General features: G+C 39.9%; 2 protein-coding genes across 3 annotated transcripts; one reads left to right on the top strand and one right to left on the bottom strand.

The window, feature by feature from the left end:
* Window positions 1-890: 890 nt before the first annotated feature.
* Window positions 891-12,314, top strand: LOC310958090 (AP-2 complex subunit mu-A). Its single transcript, XM_083928898.1, has 12 exons — window positions 891-1,030; window positions 2,642-2,763; window positions 6,504-6,769; window positions 6,942-7,028; window positions 7,995-8,150; window positions 8,819-8,963; window positions 9,246-9,263; window positions 9,796-9,918; window positions 10,168-10,303; window positions 10,479-10,576; window positions 10,791-10,902; window positions 11,201-12,314. The coding sequence occupies exons 2-12, from the start codon at window positions 2,690-2,692 to the stop codon at window positions 11,333-11,335; spliced, it is 1,350 nt and encodes a 449-aa protein (XP_083785024.1). The 5' UTR covers window positions 891-1,030; window positions 2,642-2,689; the 3' UTR covers window positions 11,336-12,314.
* A 766-nt stretch (window positions 12,315-13,080) lies between these two features.
* On the bottom strand, window positions 13,081-21,041 carry pcyt1aa (phosphate cytidylyltransferase 1A, choline a). 2 transcript variants are annotated; one of them, XM_083927700.1, is made up of 9 exons: window positions 20,746-21,041; window positions 18,485-18,607; window positions 18,020-18,119; window positions 17,720-17,836; window positions 17,271-17,422; window positions 17,058-17,136; window positions 16,466-16,608; window positions 16,165-16,353; window positions 13,081-15,436 (listed from the first exon to the last, which is right to left on the bottom strand). In XM_083927700.1, the coding sequence occupies exons 2-9, from the start codon at window positions 18,596-18,598 to the stop codon at window positions 15,218-15,220; spliced, it is 1,113 nt and encodes a 370-aa protein (XP_083783826.1). In that variant the 5' UTR covers window positions 18,599-18,607; window positions 20,746-21,041; the 3' UTR covers window positions 13,081-15,217. The 2 variants fall into 2 exon arrangements, with proteins under 2 accessions (XP_083783826.1, XP_083783825.1); XM_083927699.1 differs by having other exon boundaries at window positions 20,750-21,041.
* Between the last annotated feature and the right edge of the window lie 3,542 nt (window positions 21,042-24,583).

The raw sequence follows: 24,583 nt of genomic DNA, 5'->3' as shown, positions 1-24,583 counted from the left end.
AGTTGGAAAGGAATACAACTGTGTTAAAGTTCGATCCCTGCCAACATGGTCCAATGTCCATTTTTCAAAAAGGGGAGTAGCTCCCCACGGGGCTCTGTAAAGTTAGGAGAATTAGAATCAGCTTTAATGGCAAAGCAAGTGTGAACACAAGGAATTTGAATCCGGCTTTTTGTTGCTCACAATTTACATACACAGAAATAGACATATAACAAAAATGAACGAAGGTAAACACATTTAACTACTATGTACCTTCAGTATGTAGATGTAAGTATGCATATAAACACAGGACAATGGAATTGTAAACATAATAGTGTATTGGTTAAGGTTCTTACACCTTTTCCGGGGTCAATTCAAGCCCTTTCAAGGTCCATTTTCACTCTTTTGTTTTATTAAAATCTTGTTAAAATAGACTGTATTACCTTATAAACAACTAAGATTGATCGTAATACCAGAAGGGTAAGACATTATATTATATTTCTATTCTATAACTATTTGTTGTGAAAGAAATGTGGATAAAAAAAAGCATTTTCAAGTAATTTATCCAAATTTCAAGCACTTTTCAAACCTTGAAAACACAACATTAAAATTAAAGCATTTTCAAGGATTTCAAGCACCCTGATTGGTGCAAAGGGTACTGTAATACAAATGGGATTATTAATGTACAGGCTTTATTGGGATTTTTCCTGAAATTATGGATATTAAGTGTTTAAGAAAATGTTCCAGTTTGTGGTAGTTTTGGTGCCACAACGTAAACCATTAATGCACTATGATGGAAAAAAATAATTTACCCTATGTAAGCTTATCATAACAAGGCCCGGGTGCGGTTTACACATCGCTCCAGCAGCCGCGCCTTTTCCTGTCACAGCGGAACGCCTGTGCGTCAGGACGGCGGGTCAGCTGACAGCCTTCAGAGCACCCGGAGGAAGGAGCGGAATTAGCGGGTGTGTGGACTGGGAAACTAACTGGATCCTGACATACATACGCTGTATATCCGAGGCCAAAGACCGGTGGCGTTCGTGAAAGAACTAGGGTAAGTTATTCAAAGTCGAGACGGCTACACGTTTCTCGTCAAAATGGCCAACTGTATGCATGATAACCGTTTGGTAAAAAGCCGGTGAAATTGTATTCTGGGGGGGCGATGCTAAGCGTTAGCAACGTTAGCTAACGTCAAGCTAGCAGCGGAAAACTAGCAGCGGCAAGTAGCGCGATAACGGAATAGACGCGTTTTTTTCTCTTAATGAATAAAATCACACATAATTGGCAGTCTACGGAGTATTTATGATTTAATGTGTTTTGGGGCTAGTCGGTGCTATAAATGTGAATCGTTTATTTTTAAGTTGTCGATAATGTTGCAAACGGTCGTCAAACGGTTGTCTTTTCACCGGAAGTCGGTTAAAATTCCGCACCGCTCTCGACGCTGGCTTCGCTGAACATCGCCGCGCCAGCTTAGCCTGCTATCGAGAAGCTAAATTAGCTAGCTAACGTTACCCCTCTCTCACTCGGTCTATTCTCCATCACTTAGCTGAAGGTCAAGCCTCCATATATGTTGTAGATACTCACGAATGCTTAAGGTGTTTTAAAATGAACATGTCACCAGTGGAGGAACAAATGAGACAAATATTAAAAATGTATGAACGTTTTAGGAAATGGCCCGGGTGAGCAGACATCTTGACTTCGGCCAATAAAAAGGGGCGATTGAAAACCGCTCAAGACTTATGTGCAGTGCAAGGTATATTCGGTCACGACTCGGCAGAAATGGCCTTATGGGGGACGTTATTTTACTGATTTTCGGCGCATGTGATTGTGTTGTATGTTATCTCTGGGTACCGTGTGTTTTCTGGCCTCTCGTCTTCGAGGAATTTCAAGCATGTCCTTCATCCCCCTGGTTTCCACAAGCTTCATTCTTGAATGAGAGCAAATTGCTACGATTTATTGGTGTAGCCACAAACAAAACTGCCCTGCCTCTTGATGAATTAAAAAACTGTCCTTTTAATCTTACTTTGAATTGACATGTGGACTGACAGAGGACACTTGATAGTAAAACTGAATACACACAATACACACTGTTGTTTTTCGCTAATTTTAACTGTTCATTTGTTTTTTTTTATTGTGCAAATAGGCTATTCTTATATTTTTGCATCTGTTATTGATGCTTTTGTTATTTGCACTATTCTCTCTTGCTGCTGTAGCACTGTAACTTTCCCCACTGTTGGGCTAATAAAGAATTATTTGATCTTATCTAAAATACAAGCAACCCAGTCAGTGCAACAGATTTGTAGCTGGTGACCTGGTGACATCCTGCTTCAAACTTGTGTGTGCTAATCTGCTGCTAATCTTTGAAAGGAAACAAGGATTTGATTCTGTCGTGGGTGGTTGTGGTAGTGGAGTCTCCTCAGCCTGTATTGGAGTGATAGCATGCAATAAAAATGAGTCACCACAGTGGGGCAGCTGCAGGATGTATTCAATTGGCATGAGTGTGCGCGTGTGTGTGTGTGCGTGTGCCACACAGAGAAAGCGGATGTGAGGGACAAGCGCTTCCCTGTACTCTTGGTCACTCCCTCACTTTTTCACTGCTTTCATTTCTCTATCACCCCGTTTTTCCATTCCCTGTTTCTTCTCGGCAATCTCTCGCTCTTCTCAGGCGGGGTTTGGTTTCACCATGGCCAGTTGGGACTGAGAAGCAGCCACAATGATTGGAGGATTGTTCATCTACAACCACAAGGGGGAGGTCCTCATCTCCAGGGTCTACCGAGATGACATTGGGTACGTTTCACAGGAGCAAAGCAGCTGTAATGTTCTTTAATTTTGTGTCGGACTTCACGTCAGTGAGAAGGGCCTGATCCTGCAGGGGTGGACAGGTTGGGATTGATTCCGAAGGGATGAGAGGATTATGTCCCTCTTCCTCGCTAAGTTGTTTACATTTGTCTGTTTTGTTATCTTCTATCAAATGGCTAAGCCACGACTACATTTACGACTAACCCTTAGACAAAAACACAATTATAAGCATAAAATGAATTTTTTGCAAATACAAAAACATGAAACAATGATGAAATTATTCTCCCAGTAAATAAAAGTTAAAACACAAGGGACTTTATTAAATAACAACAACAATAAAAAAGTACTATCATTCACAATCAGGAAAAATAAATAATTTTGTCATTATAAGTGTTCAGTGTTGATTCAAGACAGATTATTTATCTGTGTACCATATGGAAAAAAGATACTGATTTGCCTTGCGGTGAAGAAAATCAACCTCTCAGGTTTGGAATTGAAGGATGGGGACTAATAGTTGCCTGGTTGGGGAAAGAAATGTTAAAAAGAATAGTTAGTGGCTTTAAATGTGGACGTAAAGACAGGAGCCTATACAAAGATGGCGAGGGTCAAGTACCGGGGAAAAGGAAATTATTCCAGCAGCCCAAGATGAACGATTAAAAACATGGCCAATTCTTATCCAAAGTAGACTAACAACATTGTAAACAACGTGGGTCAAGATTTGGTAGTTCACATGTCAGGTGAAAAGCTACACCCTCGCAGATCCACACATCAGTGGGTATGGTATGGACAGGAACTCAGCTGTTGTCAGAAGAATATGCTGTATATACATATACTGTGAAGATCTGACTTGTATACTCTCTATTTCCTCCTTTCCTCTTTCTTGTTTGTTTGTGTGGCACATTGTTGATGTGATTCACTTGTAATGTGCATACTGTGTCTTCATGCTTACACCCTATTATCACGTTCTGTTTTGTGTAAACCCAGCCACATTCACTGATTGAGTGGAGGGCTGACATCACTCCAAAATAGACCAGTTCAGTGCCTTGTAGATGCACACAAAGAGGGAACAAGGGTAGAAATTGATTTAATTGTATCAATTATTTGGGTACACAACAACAGTGCCTGAACACTCGGTTATCTTTTGAGTAGCTTGTTAAAGCATTTTTCAAACATTTTATCTCTCAAATGGTTTTTGTAGTTGTAAGGTTGGAGGCCCAGAGAAGACATTGGATAAGGGCAGAAAGAGAATAGTATATGCTCCCTTTCAGAGCTGTTCAGTGTAACACATTGCATCAGCAGACTGAGCCGCTGAGACACCATTAACTTTGTTTGATTTGGATCAATGCAAGGTCTGCAGGTTTGTGACATACATCTGTGTGTGTGTTTGAAGATCCCTTTCATCTTTTGTCCTGTTTCCAGGCAGCGATCCATAATGTAATTGTGGTTGTTTTATTTTTAATCACGGTCTCGCAATAGGCTACCTCCAGTAGCACAAATACTGTACCGCTGCTTCGCCGCTTCCTTCTCAGACACGGCACAATGTGTACTACAGAATAGCAGAAGTTTTGTCTCACATCTCCACTGTGGCCCCCTGGCATCAGTTGTTTCTCCCAGAGTAAACCAGACTTATGTTGCTGTAGTGTATGCGCTATAATGTTGTGTTGCCATCCATGGTCGCACTTGTTTTACATTGCAAAATAGCTCATAGTTATAGCTGATAATAATTAAGCTGTGATACAAATAATCAATATGTACTCACAATGCTGTTTTGGCATAGCATAGATTAAAGAGCAATATAGTGCTGCCGACTTGTTCCCGACATTCAGTTACAATGATGGCGTCATAATAAACACCATGTTACTCACTCTATGTGTACATGATGCACGAAAATGTCTCTTGTGCATTTTTGTCTCTCTCCTCTCCTTTTTTACTTCATCCTTTTTTCCTCTCTATCCTCTTTATCACCATTTTCCTCCATCTGTCCATCTTGGCCCCTGTAGGAATAGGTAAGAGATGCTCCAGCCTATCAAGCATGACCCCTCCCCTCTCATGGCCATCGATTAATGACCCCCTGAAACCCCTAACTGCATGCCCATTGAGTCCACAGTCAACCTTCTGATACTTCCTCTAAGCATGAGTCACCTGTCATGACATTACTGTGGTAAATAAAGCACCTGTTAATGAGATACAACCGCCAAAATAATCAAAGGCAACAATTGAAGCCACTATCAATGTCTTTAAATGAGTATTGATGCTCACAAACTCTACCAGTGCCTAAGCATGTGGTCTGAGCATGGGATATGATGGTTAATATGGTCCTCTCATCCTTTGATTCTGCTCTAATTTTTTCTTTTCACAAAGAGCCTGAGAGATTGTTTGGATCATTTGCAATTCATTTCATGTGGTCTCATTTGTAGAAGTGGGACTCGAATTAAGTAATACCCGCTGGTGCTTAAAAGTACATTTTAAGTTTTATTTTCATTCAAAGCTTAAATGCTGTTTTGTACATTTCAAAGAAAAAGATGTTCAGTTTTTGGAAAAATAAGGTGCTAATATTTGTTAGTTGTGATATTAATGTGTTTGGGCAGACATTATGGCAGCCTCCTATACTGACTATTGTTTCTTTGTTCTTATTCAATAATTGCCAGGTTGACAAACATAGGACATTTCAAATCTTTAAGGACATGGTAGAAATCTTAAAATCAACCAAGAAAGCTGCCACCTGTATGTCTCTAGTCCATTTGTTCTTCATGGGGGGAAATCAATAAAGCCCTGTCAGTTTGTTATTTTTACGTTTCTATTGTCAAAAGTTGTGGATGGTACCAATAGAACTGTTCCAGTCCGTCCTGTTTATTTTCGCAACCCCAGTGCTAGAAACAATTGCACAAAAATGATCCAGTGTTTAGGTACATGTCCATATGAGCTACGTACGGTTCTAAAGGTACAGTTTTAAAGGAAGTTTGTGATGGAAACAAAGCTTAAGACGGCGTTAAATTGTTAACCTGCAGACTCGGTTCTTCTAACAGTAATATTGCATTACACTTGTAGATCAAATAACAGAAGTCTTGTATATCTGTAAGGTCAACGGTTCTCAGTAGGATTTTATATTTCTGTCAGAACGTGCTGCATCCTCTGCACTAAACCCGGTTATTTATAAATCCACACTAAAGTTTCATGGCACTAAGGTATACTTTAAGGTAAATGTAATCTCACTGACTTTTTAGTATCACTCGAGCTGAATTCAAATGTAGCCTGTTAAACCTTTTATAATAAAGAGATAGTCCAACTTAAGATAGGTTTAGACCATACATGGTTAAACACCTTTTTGTTCCCACGGAGTCAAGGTTATTACAACACTTTTGTCTGTGTGTCAGCCTAAACTCTCAGCCTACTCTCTCCCTCCTGGTAATTATCACCATTTACACAAAACAATGCTCCTTTTCTCTGTCTAAATGCTCAAGGTGTCCTTTTCCAGTTGGTTGGAAACTGTTTTGGTTATTGCTCATTCCTGGGTGGATATGCTGTTGAGGTCTGAAACTGTTTATTTTAAGTCAAGTACTGAACTGGATATCACAGGATGTCACAGGGCAGGGTAGTTTTACAACAGTCTCACTGTTATATAAAAGCCTGAAACAATTCTCAGCTCCCAACTCAAATGTCTATCTCTCTCTCTCTATTTTCTTCTCTATCGCTGCCTCCATTTCTCTCGTCCTCCCTCCTGATCTCAGGCGCAACGCGGTAGATGCGTTCCGCGTGAATGTGATTCACGCCCGGCAGCAGGTTCGATCCCCAGTGACTAACATCGCCCGCACCAGCTTCTTCCACGTCAAACGCTCCAACATCTGGTTGGCGGCCGTCACCAAGCAGAATGTTAACGCCGCCATGGTGTTCGAGTTCCTTTACAAGATGTGTGACGTCATGACGGCCTACTTTGGCAAGATCAGCGAGGAGAACATCAAGAACAACTTTGTGCTCATCTACGAACTGCTGGATGGTAGGAAACTATAAATGTCACACTGTGTGTGTGTGTGTGTGTGTTTGTGTGTGTGGAATCAGTTGCATTATTCAAAATATAATGAAACTGGTTCTTTACATCTCGACATGTCCTATTTTCTTTCCTCTTACCCATCTTATCACTTACTGATTATCTGTTGGTGTTCATACAGAAATCCTGGACTTTGGATACCCCCAGAATTCAGAGACTGGAGCTCTTAAGACCTTCATTACCCAGCAGGGCATTAAGGGACAGGTCAGTACAGCATGTTTAGTCTCATACTAGTACTGTCACAATGGTTGTGGTGATATGGAATTGTATTACATTTTATTGATAGTGTCAAATCATAACACGTTAAGTTATCTCGGGACGCTTTCTATATACAGTAGGTCTGGACCACACAATGATTTATTTATGATATACAGAGAACAAACAATTCCTCCATGAGAGACTGCAAGTCGCATTGCAGCCCTCTTGCACACAGTGGCAAGGAAAACCTTCCTTTTAACAGGCAGGTCGTCAGAACAGACCCGGCTCTATGGTGGCCGGCCATCTGCTTTGACCGGTTGGGTTAACAAGAGATAGAGACCAAGAGATGCACAGCAACCATATAGTTTATATGAATAACTTTGATAATAACAGCAATATGACTTATGACTTATATGCACCCTGTTTATATCAGTCAGGGTAGACTAAATATTAAAACACCTCTCAGTAAAACTCAGGACCTGGATGCGTGATAGGCAGCTGATAAATACAGTTGTGTTTTATGGGGATGTCCCGAGCAAGTTTGCTTTATGTGGATTGAACTGATGAGTGATGAAGACATTTTTATTGGAGTGGTGTTAATGATATCAAGCAATAACTGTCAGTGTGATGTAATGATTGCCACACTGACAGCGTGCAAGTGTCTTTATGGAAATTAAACAAAACAATGTTTAAAACCATTAAACAAAAGGTGTAATGTCGGGATTGTTTGGAGCGCTATGTAACTGCAAATTTAACTTATTTTTTTGTTTTTTTCTGCTTGTTTCCCCCAAAACTGCGATCTTGGACCATTCTAAATCCAGCACCAGGTAATAAACATACTGAGATACTTGCTCAAGAAATTCATTTTACTATTTGTTTTTTGTTTCCATTCCTCCCTTTGTGTTAATGGTCCCATTTCATTGCCTTCTTAAATTTGCCTTTCTTCAGCCTTCTCCTTTTGTTAGTAGTGATACAGTTTCCCTCCCTGTCTCACAGACAAAAGAGGAGCAGTCTCAGATCACCAGCCAGGTGACGGGGCAGATCGGCTGGCGTCGTGAAGGCATCAAGTATCGCCGCAATGAGCTTTTCCTGGACGTACTGGAGAGCGTCAACCTGCTCATGTCACCACAAGGTCTGTTAATATGGTCTCACCAAACTGGGTGTGGACTGCTGACATGAATGATTTATTGGAATTGTATAATTCAAAACAACTAGTTCTAACTAGTGATAATTGTTCACCACTTGGTGAACCATCAACTAATTACAATCTTGGGTTTTGTTTTACGATAGCATTGTTACCTTCGTGTGCATTTAGGTAGGTGTGTGCAGACCAGCCGCGTTTCATGTGAAATGCGCCACGTGAATACATAAAGCCAATTTGTGGCAGCAGCACGAATAACTAAAGAGTAAGAAATTCAATGTTACGCCATGTTTCAAAAGCCAATGTCCTGACGTTGTTGAATTAGAAATGGAGGAACAAATGATTGTAGCTGTCTGTGGGCAGCTCTGTAGTACTTAATTTTTGTACAGAGCCCTGATTTCATGTACAAAGAAGCAATGGTGATTGTATCTGCCATTGTTGATAAATAAAAGAAGCGTTAGTACCTACAGAACCTGCACAAATAACGCAAGAATCCTAATGTGATACCGCAAACTCAAGTGAATAAAGCTGGTTCGAACACACACGATTTTAACTTTAAAGAGAGTAGTGTATTCAGCACAATGAGTCCCCAAACAAAGCTGTATACAACATGATTTGTAGTCTGAACAGCTTTAGACATTATTTCCCGTCCTGTGCAGGCCAGGTCCTGAGTGCCCACGTGTCGGGCCGAGTAGTGATGAAGAGCTACCTGAGCGGAATGCCCGAGTGCAAATTTGGCATGAACGACAAAATTGTCATCGACAAGCAGGGCAAGGGAGGAGCATCTGACGAAGCAGGGAAGAGGTGAGTGACGGCAAATTAAATATCAAAAAATCTGAAAATTATTTAGATAATTTGCAGTCCCAGTTTCTTTGAGAATGATGATTTTTATATTATTTCCATCTTGAAATTCATTGTTGAGTCCAATTTGACCTTACCCTGTCTGTTAGCCCCGTGTCTTTGTTGAGTGTTGTCTTGCTGTTTACAAGACAGGCTTTGCAATTTATTTTTCAAAATTTTCTTTCCTTTTTTGGATGCATCTCTCCTTTCTTTCCCTCTCTTTCTTTTCTATGTGCTGTACCTCAGTGATTTAGGGGGAGGAAGGTACTGTACTGACAAGTGTCCTCACATGTTGCCACTTCAACACACACACACACACACACACACACACACACACACACACACACACACACACACACACACACACACACACACACACACACACACACACACACACACACACACACTGTCTTGTCTAAGCCTTTTAGCAGATTAAAAATCATTTCATGCACTGTTGCTCCCCAGACACTCAGTACAAATCAAACAGCCTGTTAACTCTTCAGTGTAAATCTCAGTGGTTGTTTTGACTATTTTGTGGAATGGTTGGTTTGTTTTATTACCCCGCCTAACATCTAACGGTCTGTGATGTGTTTTATTGCACAATAGTGTCAGTTAACCTCCACCACTATGTATTGGTATTAGCAGTTGTGTCCTTGTGTGTACTTCTATTTAACTATGGACATTAATTGAGGGAGAGCAGCAGTTCCATCTTTGTTAGATATAATTAATAATGATAAACAAGTGAATGTTCTTTTGTCTTGTGTGTCTGATGTGTTTATTTTTTTTCTTCTCCCAGCAGTGGGAAGCAGTCCATAGCCATCGACGACTGCACTTTCCATCAGTGTGTGCGCCTCAGTAAGTTTGACTCGGAGCGTAGCATCAGCTTCATCCCCCCTGATGGAGAGTATGAGCTCATGAGGTCAGTAGATGGGTTTAAAATCTTTTCAAAGCTTTTGTTTATTATTAAGCTGTCAAGACATGATGCATAAGTGAGACTTATACTTAGACAAATATTAAATGCATATGCTATTTTCTGTGGTCCATTCTATCCTAAAATACATTGTTGTGAGAAATGGTTTGCCGCTGAAATAATATAATAAAGGAAGTCATTGTTTATGCTTAAAATGACAATGTGGTAACATGAACCACTTTTCCCCTCTTCTTTCAGGTACCGCACCACTAAAGACATCATCCTGCCGTTCCGAGTTATCCCTCTGGTCAGGGAGGTCGGCCGCACTAAACTGGAAGTTAAGGTGGTCATCAAGTCCAACTTCAAACCCTCGCTGCTGGCCCAAAAGATCGAGGTGAGCTCGCATCAAAGTCAAAATTCTGATGAATGAAAGAAACGAAAACAGTTGTTAATTTACAACATGACCAAATGTAATCAGCGACACTTTGGACCCATTCTTGAATTATGTGTATAAAGTTTAATTGTTTTAACATGAAACGTTCTGTTCCTTTTCTATATCAATTCCTCAGGTGCGTATCCCAACGCCCCTCAACACCAGCGGCGTGCAGGTGATTTGTATGAAGGGAAAAGCCAAGTACAAGGCCAGTGAGAACGCCATTGTCTGGAAGTGAGTAGTAGCTCTGCTCGTATATTCATGAGATACAACCAAACTGTGTCAAGTTAATGATTAAAGGCTTCTCTTTGACATCTGTTTGTTTAACCTCTCACACACAGTAATATCCACTTTTGTAACCCCCTTTTTTAAAAAAAATCTTTCAAAATTGTGTATCCTTGTTGTACGACACTTACAAAGCTTAATCTATGTGTGTCTGCGTGTATAGGATCAAACGCATGGCTGGGATGAAGGAGTCTCAGATCAGTGCTGAGATCGAGCTGCTGCCAACCAACGATAAGAAGAAATGGGCCAGGCCTCCCATCTCTATGAACTTTGAGGTCAGAAAGCGTTCATAGTTCAGTCTCTGCCTTGCAACATGTTTTTCCTGATTAGGCCCTACCGTGTGATTAAACAGGAGACTTTTTGTATATCTAACACTATGCACTAGCACTATGGATAAATGTGATACCAGTGTCACTCATGCAAATCACAACCTGCTTCCTGTTACCTCAAACACAGGCACACTTCCTGCTCAGCTTGCTTGATTTTCACACCCACAGAAACAGTAACCTGTGCGGCCTGCAGCTTCCCAGCATGCCCCAACACGTCTTAAGCTCCCTCTTCTCGTCCCCGCAGGTTCCTTTCGCTCCCTCTGGTCTGAAGGTGCGCTACTTGAAGGTGTTTGAGTCCAAGCTCAACTACAGTGACCACGACGTCATCAAATGGGTGCGGTACATCGGCCGCTCCGGCATCTACGAAACACGCTGCTAAAGTTCAAGCAACCCCAGGCAGCGAATTGACCACTTTCCTACCATCTATCCTGTTAAGATTTGTTTCTTCTGTCCCCCTTCCCATTTCGTGTCTCTCCTCCCCTCAAATCCTTATAGCTTCTCTCATACATCCCCACCCCTTCCTAACTAGGTGTTGGAGATTGAATTTACATCATTAAAAAAAAGTAAATATGATATAATGCACAGATATATGCAAAATGTGAACCATTGTATCGTATATATCTCATAGTGATGAGTAAAACTGTAAACCAACTGGTGTCTGAAAGAAAAAGACAAGTGATGCAGATGGGGACCAGGGGGAGAGGACTGGAGGCACCGTTGGTGTCTTAAAGGGGTGCTCTCTTGTGTTTACTCAGTGTTATTATTCCACTATCTACTCTCCAGTTACTATAGAAGTCCCACACGTCCTAGAGGTAATCCCTGGTAAAAATGATTTGTAGCTGTTGTGGTTTAAATGAATCCTGATATAGTTCCTGTATATGAACTTCTGTCTGAGTAGTCGACCCTTCAAAATGAGATGCATTGTCTGATTCTGTGTTGTGGACTGATTGATATTTGATCTGTTTTTTTTGGGGAGGGGACGGTCATTTGGATCAAACGTCTCGAGTCAAATCTGGGTAGTTAGAAAAGATAAAGAATTGACAGTGACCGAGCTGTTTTTGTACTTGTATCATTTCTTTCCCCTTGCTCTTTTGCCAGCATCCAGTTAGTGAAGTTAAAGCATACGGGAACATTCCAGACAGTTTTCCGGTCTGCTAGTTTCTGACCCACATTTCCTGTTTCTTCAGCACCAAGATCAACTTTGTCACACTAGTTTGATTCAAGTATGCTTTGGTGAAATCTGGCACTGGGAGTGTGTTTGCAGTGAGGTGAGGTCTCCCCCTGGTGTTTGCCTCGTCACTGTCTGCTTCATGTTTGTAGCCTTGGTGACCGTTCTGTCCAATAAAATCTGACTATGTAACCAACCCCGCCTAACTGATGTTTCTGTTATAATGTTTTCTGTTATTTCAACTCTGTATTATATAAATGGACCGTTTCCTCTTGACATCTGAAAACGAGGGAGGAGGGGCGGTGTTGGAACAATGGATTTTGGGCAGTATTGGTTTCAGCGTGCCTCGGGTACATCCAGTTTTCATCCTGTCCTTTCATTTGGCTCAAAATCTTTTTATTTAGAAAGAAAGCTGACTTAAGAGTGCTTTCTAAATGTATGTCTATGTTGGATTTCTTTAAAGACAATATGTGATACCAACTGTAACAAACAGAAAATAAAACACGAGTGCAATGTTACAGTTCGCCCGACTTTGGTGGATTGTAAAAAATAAGGATTATAATAAAACTAACTTCCTTTACAGCTAAAACATTAGTACAATTTGTATGAAAGATACCTACATAGACACATAAATGTGGGTGATAAATTCACCTTCGTCGCAGGCTATGCTTTCACAAAAAAAACAACCTTTTTCTTTATAAACTTGGTTGTATCTGTTACAGGAATGCTTCTGCGTACTGAGAGTGTTACAACCAGCCCCGGTTTCCCCTACAATTGCGGACCAAAGCCTAAATATTGACAGTTCAATTTTATAGGGAAAAAATCCATTTGTATAATGAATAGTGTTATACATTTAGAACATGCACTGGGAATCCACAAAGAGTTATGCAAGTGTATCTAACAGGGAACCAATCGTTAAACCATAGGAGACTTAATAATTGTTCAAGGTCAAGAAATGCTTTGGCCAACATGTTTAATACATTTTTTCCTGTCTCGCCCTTCCTCTGCATCCAGAACATAAAACAAAGAATCCCAAACAGTCAAATAATACAGAATTCAAACGCTGTTAAGAACATTTACATTTGTATCTAGCAGTAGTGGCTGTTATTGACTTGCCTCTCGAGTCTTTGCCACCTTGAACTTGTGGACGTGCTCTTACTTTGAAATTCACACTGATTTATTTAAAGGAACAGATTCCACAAGAATCGAGGAGAGGGTTCCCAAAAGTAGTTTAGCACTAAAATCACAGCTGGATAATCTCAGCAACTTATACTGGTTTTGTACTTTTAAGACCAAAAGTAGGAGTTTATAACTGTGGGTATCCTTTGAGTTATTTGCCAACCTTAAAATTGGATTTACACCCACAATGCTAGAGGCGGTCTTTGTGGCTGGAGCAAAGGTTGATTTAAACAACAAAATCTTTTTGGGAAACCAAGCCTAGAACAGATCAATCTGTCAACATTTATATAAGAGTGTTTCTAACAGTATTGCATTACATCTTCAGATCACCTGTGATGTTTCATTTCTCAGTTATATAGGACACACAGCACATGCTTAAATCGCTGGAGATGCAGGACACACACACCAAGGCCCGAAAATCTTAAATATTTGACCCAGTCCCATTGCTTTAGTGCTGAAACATAATGTCTGTACTTTGTGCTCATCTCAGAAAACAGAATCTGTTCAGGGAAGGAGGTAGCTAAATAAATGTTGATCTGGAGTCATTATTAACACATGAATCTGAACCACGACGTGACAGTGCAGTCCAATCTGCCAAAATACACCTTTAAACTGATGCAGGCTGTGTGCACAGACTCGGTTCACTTAAGCAGAGGTCCTGCTGATTGATGCAAGATTTGTAAAAGCCTTACACGTTTGGGACAACCTTATTTTGCCATGTGTGTGTCCTACGAAGGAGGAAGTGTGCTTATGAGTCCAGTTCTTAAGGGAAGTTGAGCATCTAGACAGTTCTCTGGTCTTCTCTGAAATATGAAAATGTAATACTTTGTTATTTTTACATATGAATCAGATGAATATTATTACTTCCCTACAGGCCCAGTCTATGCAGGATTTGCATTTAAAAAAAAAAAAAAAAAAAATAGAATAACTCCAGCCTTGCTCTTGTCTATTCACTGCTCAATCTGTCACAGCGCTTCTGAACAGAAATCATAACCTGTACAGAGGATAAAGAAAGGAAAGATGAAATCTACAAAAATAAGTATTTCGGCATCTGCAACATTTAAAGGGGTCGACCTTGCAAGACTTGATTCTTGTCAACAGACAACATTTAAAAGCAAATCCATTACTATATGCAGTAAAGTCGAAGCTGAACCCAGATCTGTCAACAGAGGGTTGACGGAAGACATTTCAAACATGCTGACGTGAGAGCTTACACGCACAAACATCACATGCACATACACGCAGACACACATAGCCCCAAAGCAGAAAGAAGAAATAGCACTCAACTTTCGGGTTGCTCAGATTTGACGTTTCCCTGTTATTTAAAAAAATAAATCAGGGTGGTTTCTTGTTAGTATGAGCAGAATATAATCTGCCCCACTTGAACAGGTCACTTAAATGTCCAGTTTTTTGTCCTGCACTAAAAAACAACCCCTGGAGATACTCAACAGTGTCTCCATGAGGTCTCACCTTTCTCACACCAAACTAGATGTGCTGTTCCAGTAAGCGACCTGCGAGCCATCCCGCTAAAACCGTGACAAAATCAAAAACACAAACCCCTAACTCACAACACCAACCTTAAGAATACGGTCACAGATGGAAGAGTGCCCTGCAAATATTCTTACGTGACTAATAACCTCAACATCAAAAAATGAATGAGATAAAAGAGACTATTTTCCAAAGAACTCAGGTGACTAGTGGTAACTTTTACTGACCGTTACATGAAAAAAAAAGAGGACAAAATTGGCTGTTAAAAACAAGAGCTGTTACGGTTAACGTGACACTGAAGTGCTAAAAAAGTAAAATCATAAACAAAAATTGAAGCAGGAGCTCGATGAAAACCACATTACTCGACGGCTCAGTTAACTGGTAGCTCTGACTGCGGCTCGACAACAGTAGAGGATTAAAAACGGTTTAGTTTTCGTCATCTTCGTCATCGTCCTCGCTGATGAGGTATCCGCGGGCTCCGCTGTGGTGGGGCAGAGGCGAGGGAGGCGGGGAGGTCTTCGTGAAGAAAGGGAGACGGAAGGTGGGTGAGGGGGAGCGTTCCTCACGGGTGGGGCTGCTGTTGGGGCTCTGCCTTGGGCTGATGGCCTGCAGCATGCGGCCCTTCCCTTCCTTCAGCATGTGCTTCTGTGGAGGTGAGACGGACACGTAAAGAGATCCGTCAGTTTAATGCAAGCACAAGACATGACCACGGGTTTAGGAGTTAAGGATTAAAAACACTGCTTCAAACAGTCAAAGGCATAGGTTCTGTGTCCATACATATCTATTTTTGATTTGTGATGACTTTGTAATCATTTTGTCTTTGTTCTTTTAAATCTACAACATTATAAAAGCTAGGCTAGCTGTTTTCCTGTCAACGACAGATGAAATAAACACGGCAAAAGTCTCCCAACTATGGTGAGAATTAAGTCATAATATTATGAAAACAAACTACATTATTACATTTTAAATTCTCACGAATTAATTTACATACACTGGACATCAAAATTAGGGAACCAATTATTAATACTTGATTTATTCTGAAATGTTGTTGTTTTTTTATTGTTCAAAATTGAAAAACTTGTTAGTCTTGGCTATGAAATTAAGTTCAAGTCCTTTTTGTTCTGAGGCCTAAACAAGTCATTATGGGTAGATTTTGTATGGTAAATGTAAAGCAGTATAGTATTGTCACTGACAATTAAATAAACATCGTAAATATATCAGGTGTTTGTTGGTATGTTATTACTGTACATGTGTATCACGTGAGTCCTTCCCTCTGTGTTAGGCCACCGATAGTGTGTGACAAAAGGATGTGTCCTCAGTCATGCAGTATGATTAAACTGTGATTAAAGATCAAACTAAACCAACTTCCTCACCAGAGCTCCCTCGGGGCCAAACATCTGCAGAAAGTTGCCAATGAACTCCCTGGATTTCTCCTCCCATTTCTGGATGAGGTCGATGCTCTTCTCTTCCACCTTCTGGACAAACTCTTTGCTCTTCTCCTCCACGTCACGTACCTTCCTCTTCACCTTGTCTACACGCTCCTGCAGGTGATACTTCTTCTCCTGATAAAGAGAGTGGACGACAGGTGTTTTCATTCCTCACGAATTACTGCCTTCACATTCCAAGCTCCGCCAGACAAGACACTCACAGTTAAACCAAAGCTAAGTTTCGTACATTAATGAAGCTGACGTTGAGCTCCTTCGCTGTGTATCCTCTCTGCAGGTTGCGCCTGACGTACACATCGTAGTCACGGACTATGCGTGTGATGATGTCAGAGGTGGAGATGCCCTCTGTGCGCTGGGTGGGAGCAAACATACCTGCGGTGGGCAGAGGGGGAAAGATCAGAGGTCAGATAAGGCTGTCAATCATGGAACCCACTGGCAGTGACATGTTTTTCAGCCCACTTCGGCCTGGGACAAAATATTTTTCTTTCATCGCGGTACTTGGATGCTGATTCAATATGTATTGCGGTTTAAAAGTATTGCAAGTACTGTGATTCAATATTCTAATTTATTGCAATTTCTTTTACTCCCCTAAACAATGGGTGAAAAGTTTAATCAAACACTTCTAAATACATTAATTTAGAAAATCTTTAAATTGATTTAGTCAAAATTCAGGAGGATACATCATTGGCATTGTATACTGTACAATAATCCAAGATAATACAATAAAAAATGATCCAAATATATTTTCAAATACAGCACGGAACTGTATCCTGTAATTACTTACGTGCCACACCACCACTCTTAGTTACTTTGGCACTCACCAGCTTCTTTAATGTGCTTGTACACGTCATCACTGCCTGCTGACGAGTATGGGATGTCGTCATGGGCCACAAAGTCAATCTGAAGAGATCATTAAAACACACATCAACACAGTAAATTCATATCTACAAATTGTACAAAAACAGTTGTTCGAGTGTCTCCAATTATGTTGTTTTGTCTTTGAACTCAGTCGTTTCTCTGTTTCATCCACTCACTCGATGTTTTGCGAGGAACTCTGGTGTTAACGTCCAGGGAGCGTTTCGCACCACTTCATCCACATAGCGGCAATGTCTGATAGCATCGTAGCGCTCATCCTCATTCATCACTGTGAAGCCCTTGTATTTGTGGGTCAGGTCATCACTGCACACTTTGAATAATTAAAAAACAAACAAACAAAGAAATCATTGTTCGAAACACCTTAATCAATATTGCAATTCAACGCAAAAAAAAAGCTGGCTAACACTAAGCACTCTGATCTATTGTTATTATTTTTTACTGTATTGCAATGAAAAACTGATCCACTATAAAAAATATACCTAAGAACAGCCGGTAATATCTCACAAAGTCTCAGTACAGTTTCTTTATGCTGCACCATTTATTATCAGTCATCTAACTTTTCCCAGATTGTTCTGCTGCTGTGAAAAGCCTATATGGACAGACTTACCTCCTACGATGAGGTGTGTATTTGGGAAGAGACGTTTAGCCTGCATGAGTGCTCTGGCGTGACCCGAGTGGAAAACGTCAAAGATGCCATCTGCATACACCCGCACCGGTCTGTCAGCTAGACGGAGAGAGACAAGGTGTGCAGAGACGAAAGATTTATTTATTCCGTACAGAATGAAGTTTTATCACATGTATGATTGTACTTAAGCTTATTGGGAAATGCACCGAGGAGAATGTGGAAAGAGGATTCAATCGTACTGAGAAACTGTCAAAGAAAGACACGGGCTATCAGCTGACTCACGTGGTGTTCCCCTCTTAGCCTCCTCCATGTTGACTCTCTCATAGGGTTTACCATCAGCTGGCACCAGCTCATCTGCAAAAGGTGCAGGGTGCCTCAATCCCTAAACGACCCATACCCACAGAAAGGGAAGATTTCAGTGATAAAGGAAGTTTTCCATTTAAATACACACAATTTTGTAATATTATTTCCTGAAACAATCTGATGTGGAAATCAAGGATGTATCTCTTAAGCACACTACTCATCAACAAACAATGGCAGACTTCTATAGAGAAAGTTAATAGTTTTATATATATATATATATATATATTGTGAATAATATTTTGGACATTTAAAAGAAAACCTTCTATTAGTAAATCAAACCATGCATTCACACATACTGTATATAAACAGCAGGACTGGCTTGCACATGCACAGAGCCTACAGAAACTGCTGCTCAATGACAACCAAAGAACACAGCTGACTCACCACAGTACATCTGGGGATTTTCCCAAGCCTCTCGCCCTCGTCGATCTCCCGATTGGAGCACTCTCTTCTCCTCTTTCTGGGCAGAAGCAGCTCGCTGGAGCTTGGAGCCTCCATCTCTGTAAACTACCAATACAAATTCAATTAAAACACAGCATTCTTTACATAGACCATGCAACGCTTTGACATCTTCTTGTGTGATTTTAAAAAGTGACACATGCAGACACTCCCCCACGTTCTGGATATGAACTCTGTGTTACATAATTAGCCTAAGCATTATATTTCATACAGAACAGAGACTGTAAATCTATACAGCAGTGTGGTTATTGCAGATTAAATATCCTGAGTCAACTTTGACCCATTTACAGAGGGAGAACACAGTATGTGCCTTGACTCAATGAACCACCAGTAAGCATTGGATAGCAGCTTTCAATGACACACATATGAAGGTCAAGTGAAAATTAAAATAACACCACCTGTCAAACCATTTTTGTTCCTAAACAAAAAAAAAAGGAACCAGCCTGCTGATATTTCCAAATATCAAGGGTGACTGGGTGACCCAGTCAACAGTTCACCAATGGATGAAATTTAATATACTGAGTCATTTCAGCTGACTTCACTTTGTACATGACAGCCACACATAAGTTTATCCAAAACAACACTTCTAATAATTGAAAGTTTATATAATGATGATAATAATAATAATAGTAATAATAATAATAATAATGAGAAGAAGAAGAAGAAGAAGAAGAAGAAGAAGAAGAAGAAGAAGAAGAAGAATCAACTATGCAAAAAATAAACTTGGAAGAGTCCATGGTCAATTATCACTATCTATAACTGCCCTGTGTATCCTGGTAGAACAGGACAAAATAGTGTTCATCACATTAAGTTAAGTTTTCTAACCGATGTTTGAAGCACCTTTGAGGATCTCATGACATCCACCTTGTCCATCCAAATATAGTGGAACAACAGAAACTACTGCTGATATCCTATCACAAGGCTGCTTCCTGTGTTATGGGTTGAGGCTGTGCCCCATTCCACAAATTCCATCAAGCCACGATTCATAAAAGGGAGGGTTCATTATTTTTTAAATGTCTACCCATGTCACTACTTATTATCTTGCTATTATGTCCTAACAACCGTTGGCTGGACTGTTGCTGCTGTGTCAGTTATTAAAGTGTGACTCAGTACAATGAGCAAAAGACATGGCAGTACACGATCCTGGTGGTGGTGACAGCTACCTGATCCAAAACTGGGCTGTTACATAAGCAACCCTCTGCCTCTTTCTCTTGGCAACAGCTGTACACTGAGAGTGAGAAGCCCTGCAGGGCTCTCACAAACTGACAGAGGAGATTTACATGAAAAGCACATGTCACCATAACTGAAACAGGCTGCTATAATAGGAAAAAAACAAAAGGACAGTGCCAAGACTTGTTTAATCAGATGCTTTGCAACAGAGTCCCTGCAACCTTATTTAATAAGACAATGCCGCATAAAAAAATCCAGGATATATTTAGAGAATAAGACTTAGATTTACAGTAGCTATCAGGCTAAACTAACACATATTTTCATTACTGGTTAATCTGTTAATTATTCTATCCATATAAATTCGGCAGTTATAAAAAAAACAGCTCAAACTCTCAACTTTGATACGTTAGAATAACAGAACACTTAATAAAACACCTAAAAGATTAATCAAAACAGTTGCAAAATAATTTTCTATAGAGAAATCGACTAATTGTTTTAGCTCTGAGAGTAATCAGTGTAAAAACTGTAATTTTTAGGTATAGTATTGTGCACATGGAGAAAATGGAAAAGTCACTGTTATATTTAGTTATTGCACTTTCAGTAAAGTTAAAATACATAAATCAAATGTCCATTTTGGCTCTAAGGCCACTGGAATAATTTCCTGGCCTCCTGGAGGGTTCCCGGGCCACACTTTGAGAGCCACAACTGCATTTCACACAATGTTCCCGATGTCTGCTCCCTCACTTATTTTGACTTTGTCACTTAGAAAACGTTACACAGACAAACCAAAAAGTTAACTTGAGTTAGCACAACACGCACACGCACCCTGTGACTTGTGACAGAAGTTAAACCAGTGAGTGAAACAGCTGACAGGAGTTGTAACTGGTGACACTGGTTTGTGCAGCTCAACTGTCAATTCCTGGCAAAAATCCTACAAATCAATAAGCTAACTAACTTACCTCGGATAACAATGACAGCAAACGTTTGACAGCTACTTTAAGTTTCTGCTTACTTACTTACTGTTCACTCTTGGTCCGGAATGCTGCTTTTGCAGGAGTGGGCGGCTTCCTACCCTTGTACCGCCAGCAGGCTAGCTACCTAACTGCAAAAAAGGCTAGCTAACGCCGCTAGCTACCGTCGAATGCTAACTAGCGAGCTAAAGCTGGTTGGCTTTTTAGCTAACTAGCCGTTAGCTCGCCGGTTAGCAGACACCAGCAACAATGGTAATTAAGTACGAACAATTCCCGGGAGTCTGACGCCCTGGAGCTCGCTGTGCTGCTGGGCCGACAAACTGCAACTACCAGAAGGACATACAAATTATCAGCGGTGACAGCTTGTACTACAACGCTGACAGGACAACAACCCGGGAACTACAAAAACTTCGACATCCTCACAGGAACTGATGACACGAGTCGGACATTTCCGGTGTTGTATCACGCTGCCACCGAGGGGAAGATACTGTATGTGGCAGAGGGGATGTTTTATTTATTTATTTTATTGCACAATCTAAAAGGCATAAATCATATTTAAGATAATACAAGTGAAGGGTTGAATACGTAGAATCTGTATTAAAAGCTATATTAAAAAAAAATACAACCACGGGGCATTTTGAGGGGAGAATGAAATATAGCTTTCACATAAAAAATATATATTTAGTCTGAATTAATATTTTATATAAAAAAAATGTATTATTATTATTTTGACGGGTTTGACAATGACTTGTTTTCACGTTCTATTTACATTGTACCGGCCAATAGCATTGGAAATTGCAGGTTGCCAGGTTTGGCTGTTGTTGCTACAGAAACAAGGAATCATTTTAAGTTGAGAGCTAGCTAGCTTATCGATTACACACCACTCAAAGAAAGACTTCCGGTTGAAGACTGGCTAACGTAAAATATTGTTGTAAAATTAATTCGAATTCGAAATAATTTGTTACCTGTATGATTCATCACTTGACATGGCGCAGGCTGATTGCTTGACACACTCAGCAACGAACCTGGCAACCCGGCTGCTGGAATTATTCTTTGTTGTTGCGACTGCGATCTTGAGACACGAGATCTCCATATTCAACTTTTAATAACAGGTACAGAAAATGAAATATTAGACAAAACAAAATAATAATAAATAATATAAAAGAGGTCAGTCAGGAAATAAAGTAGGCCTACATAGATATTCATTCAGATGTAGGCCTGTTTCATCTAATTTATAAATACATTTTTTTAAAGGTTTTTAGGAAACGATATTATAATATAATATAATGCAAAATAATAAGATTATTGTTACCAAATTCCACTTTTCTGTCCTCCAGTTGGAGACCAATCTTTATATTTTCATGTCAAAACCGGAATAATCTGATAATTATAAATCATCCAATACTGAAAAACATCCCAAAAGGTTTAAATTAATCTGTGCTGGCCGAGGCACAGGGGTTAGCATATATAAGTAAAGGTGGAGTTGAAATCCTCTTGAGCTGGTGCTCTTGTCCTGCAGAGAATTCCAGGACAAGGTATAATTTCACTTGAAGATCAGAAGGGCACAAGTTATGGTAATTGATACCCTGAAGGTGGTGTTAATGTTGCGCAACAAAAGCTACAGTGCAGCTTTTCCATAGTCCCCTCTATTTTAGTTTTGACTTAAAATAAAGAATTAAGAGCAATACGATGATTCACAGCAATTAAGAAGAGTTTAATGCCACCAGGGAGAATGGTTTTTGGGCTGAACGTGTTTTAATAGGGTAACTAACAGCCTAGATGTAAGATCCTTGCAACATTTTAATTGTTCCACCACAAAGCAATGCAGATATCACCTAGAATCTCATTGTAAACCTTTTGTAACATGTACTGTTTTGTTATTATTTAAGATGATATTTCAAAGCAACATGATATGTCAGTCTTTAGGGAGTTTATCTCTTCAATTTACTGTCAAACTGCCACAAGGCTCATCCAGATTAGCTGTATCCCTCGGGTATTAGTAATAACTAATGGATCAACATGTTATTTAAATAATGCCAATATGTGGAAGTATATCTACTGTGTTACTCTGACAAACCTAAAAAATAATGAAAGATAATAACAGATTCCTGAGGGCATTTTATTTAGTTTTTTCTTTGCCCTACTTACACCTTCTGTAAAACTAGTTGATTTATTTTGTGAGGCGGCTGTTTGTCTCAGCCAACAGGTGAAATAAATGTATATCATTTAAAAGTAACAGGTACCATTACCCTTCCATTTTTGTCATGTGCACAGAGCAATTACAGTATGATGTTCACTATTAGCCACCTGGCAGAGTCTCTATAGACACCCTGTCTCCTTTGTGCACTCTTTGATCGCAGCCGTATACCTGCTGGTTAAAAGGATAGAATTTGCTTCACAGATAAAATGACAAACACTGAGCAAAGCATTTGACTCTAATGGGTTACATCATACATATACAGTATATATACCATCATCAATCCTTAATGCAGCCTTTTCTTACTTGTAGAAATGTGTGGTTGTTTATATAACATGACCCCGTCACATTATATTCTGGATCACTGTAATAGATTGACACTTGAACTCACACTGGTGTTCTGTTTTAAAACATTGTGTGAACATCGGTTTCGACCATTTTGACAGGAAGGATACAGAGTATAAGACCTGAAAATTGTACATGTTCTAAGCTTTTATTCAAGTACCAACATATTTTGTCCATGTATGTGTATTTTTGCTATCTAGGCATTCAGAAACATGTGCAACAATTTGGAAACTAGTAAAAGGAGTGTTTTGAAGTCTCTAAACATCAATTTCCCAGGCTGTATTACAGTAACTTGGTGTTTGGACAAGCTAGACCATAATTCCTGCATATTTCCTGGGGACTTAAACAGCAGTTGACTGGGCTCGCCCTTTAGTTTTTGACTGGCCAAGACCGAAGTTAAAAGGACATATCCAGCTGTTTTGGGACAGAGGGTTAATTTTTACCTTCCAGGCATGTTTTGTCAAGAATTAGGCAACAGCGGCACGGTGCAGGTTGCCATGTTTTGCATATTTGATCCATAAAACAAATAGAACGGGTTTGTTTGTTCGGCAACCATAGATTTAGGGAGACTTGATGTCTTTTGAATACATAAATTCTACCTCCACTGGCTTCATCCGGGACTATGACCCCATGGAGAGAGTTAAGGAACTGGACTGCCTGTTCACCCAGTAGGTGCCCTGCTGTTACAGGACCTATCTCTTGTGGCTTTACAAGGAGTCCCATTTTGTTTGAAGTTGGTCCTTTACTGCAGGATCATGCTTAGTGTGCTAATGAGCTCTTCCACGTCTCAACAGAAAATGCATGAGGGGTGGAGTTAGACCTACGTACAGCTCAGTGGCCAATGGAAAAGCCTGAGTATTAACAACAGTATTTATGAACAGTTATGTTGTGCCGCACATTAGAACAGGACTGGGGAGACGCAACAACAGGTGAGCAGGTTGCTTTTTCACTCTAGTAGTCATGTCAAGTTAAAAAGTAGATCTGTTCAAATAAGGCAACCTTTGCTTTGCACTGTTTATGTTGTGCAGAAAATGCCCACGAAGAAGAATTTTGAGCCACATTATTTGACAAAAAATCTTTGTGACTGGTAAATGAATATCAGGCAGCTACTATAATTGATAAAAAAACACAAAGAGTTTAGTAGAAACTTCACAGCAAATCAATTTTTTTTCTTGATACTTCTGAGTGTCCCTGCATATTTCTTTTTCTAATTTTTTGTGCTTTCGATATGAATTTATATGCATACACTTATTTAAGATGATTTTGAATAACAGCAGTGATGTAAGACAGAATGTGAAATAATTGAGGTTTTATGTGATATTGCAGTTGCAGATGTCAAGG

This window comes from Echiichthys vipera (genome assembly GCF_963691815.1).
Source record: "Echiichthys vipera genome assembly, chromosome: 15".
NCBI classification, from domain to species: Eukaryota; Metazoa; Chordata; class Actinopteri; order Perciformes; family Trachinidae; genus Echiichthys; species Echiichthys vipera.
This window is presented reverse-complemented; position numbering and strand designations above follow the sequence as displayed.

What these genes read in the sequence shown, in the direction of transcription:
- LOC310958090 (XM_083928898.1), top strand. Translation starts at nt 2,690, where the DNA reads ATGATTGGAGGATTGTTCATCTACAACCACAAGGGGGAGGTCCTCATC. An exon ending in GTCTACCGAGATGACATTGG is followed by an intron (nt 2,764 to 6,503) that starts GTACGTTTCACA and finishes TCCTGATCTCAG; the next exon opens with GCGCAACGCGGTAGATGCGT. An exon ending in GAGAACGCCATTGTCTGGAA is followed by an intron (nt 10,577 to 10,790) that starts GTGAGTAGTAGC and finishes CTGCGTGTATAG; the next exon opens with GATCAAACGCATGGCTGGGA.
- pcyt1aa (XM_083927700.1), bottom strand. Translation starts at nt 18,598, where the DNA reads ATGGAGGCTCCAAGCTCCAGCGAGCTGCTTCTGCCCAGAAAGAGGAGA. An exon ending in AGTTCCTCGCAAAACATCGA is followed by an intron (nt 17,137 to 17,270) that starts GTGAGTGGATGA and finishes TGATCTCTTCAG; the next exon opens with ATTGACTTTGTGGCCCATGA. An exon ending in CAAGCACATTAAAGAAGCTG is followed by an intron (nt 16,609 to 17,057) that starts GTGAGTGCCAAA and finishes TGCCCACCGCAG; the next exon opens with GTATGTTTGCTCCCACCCAG.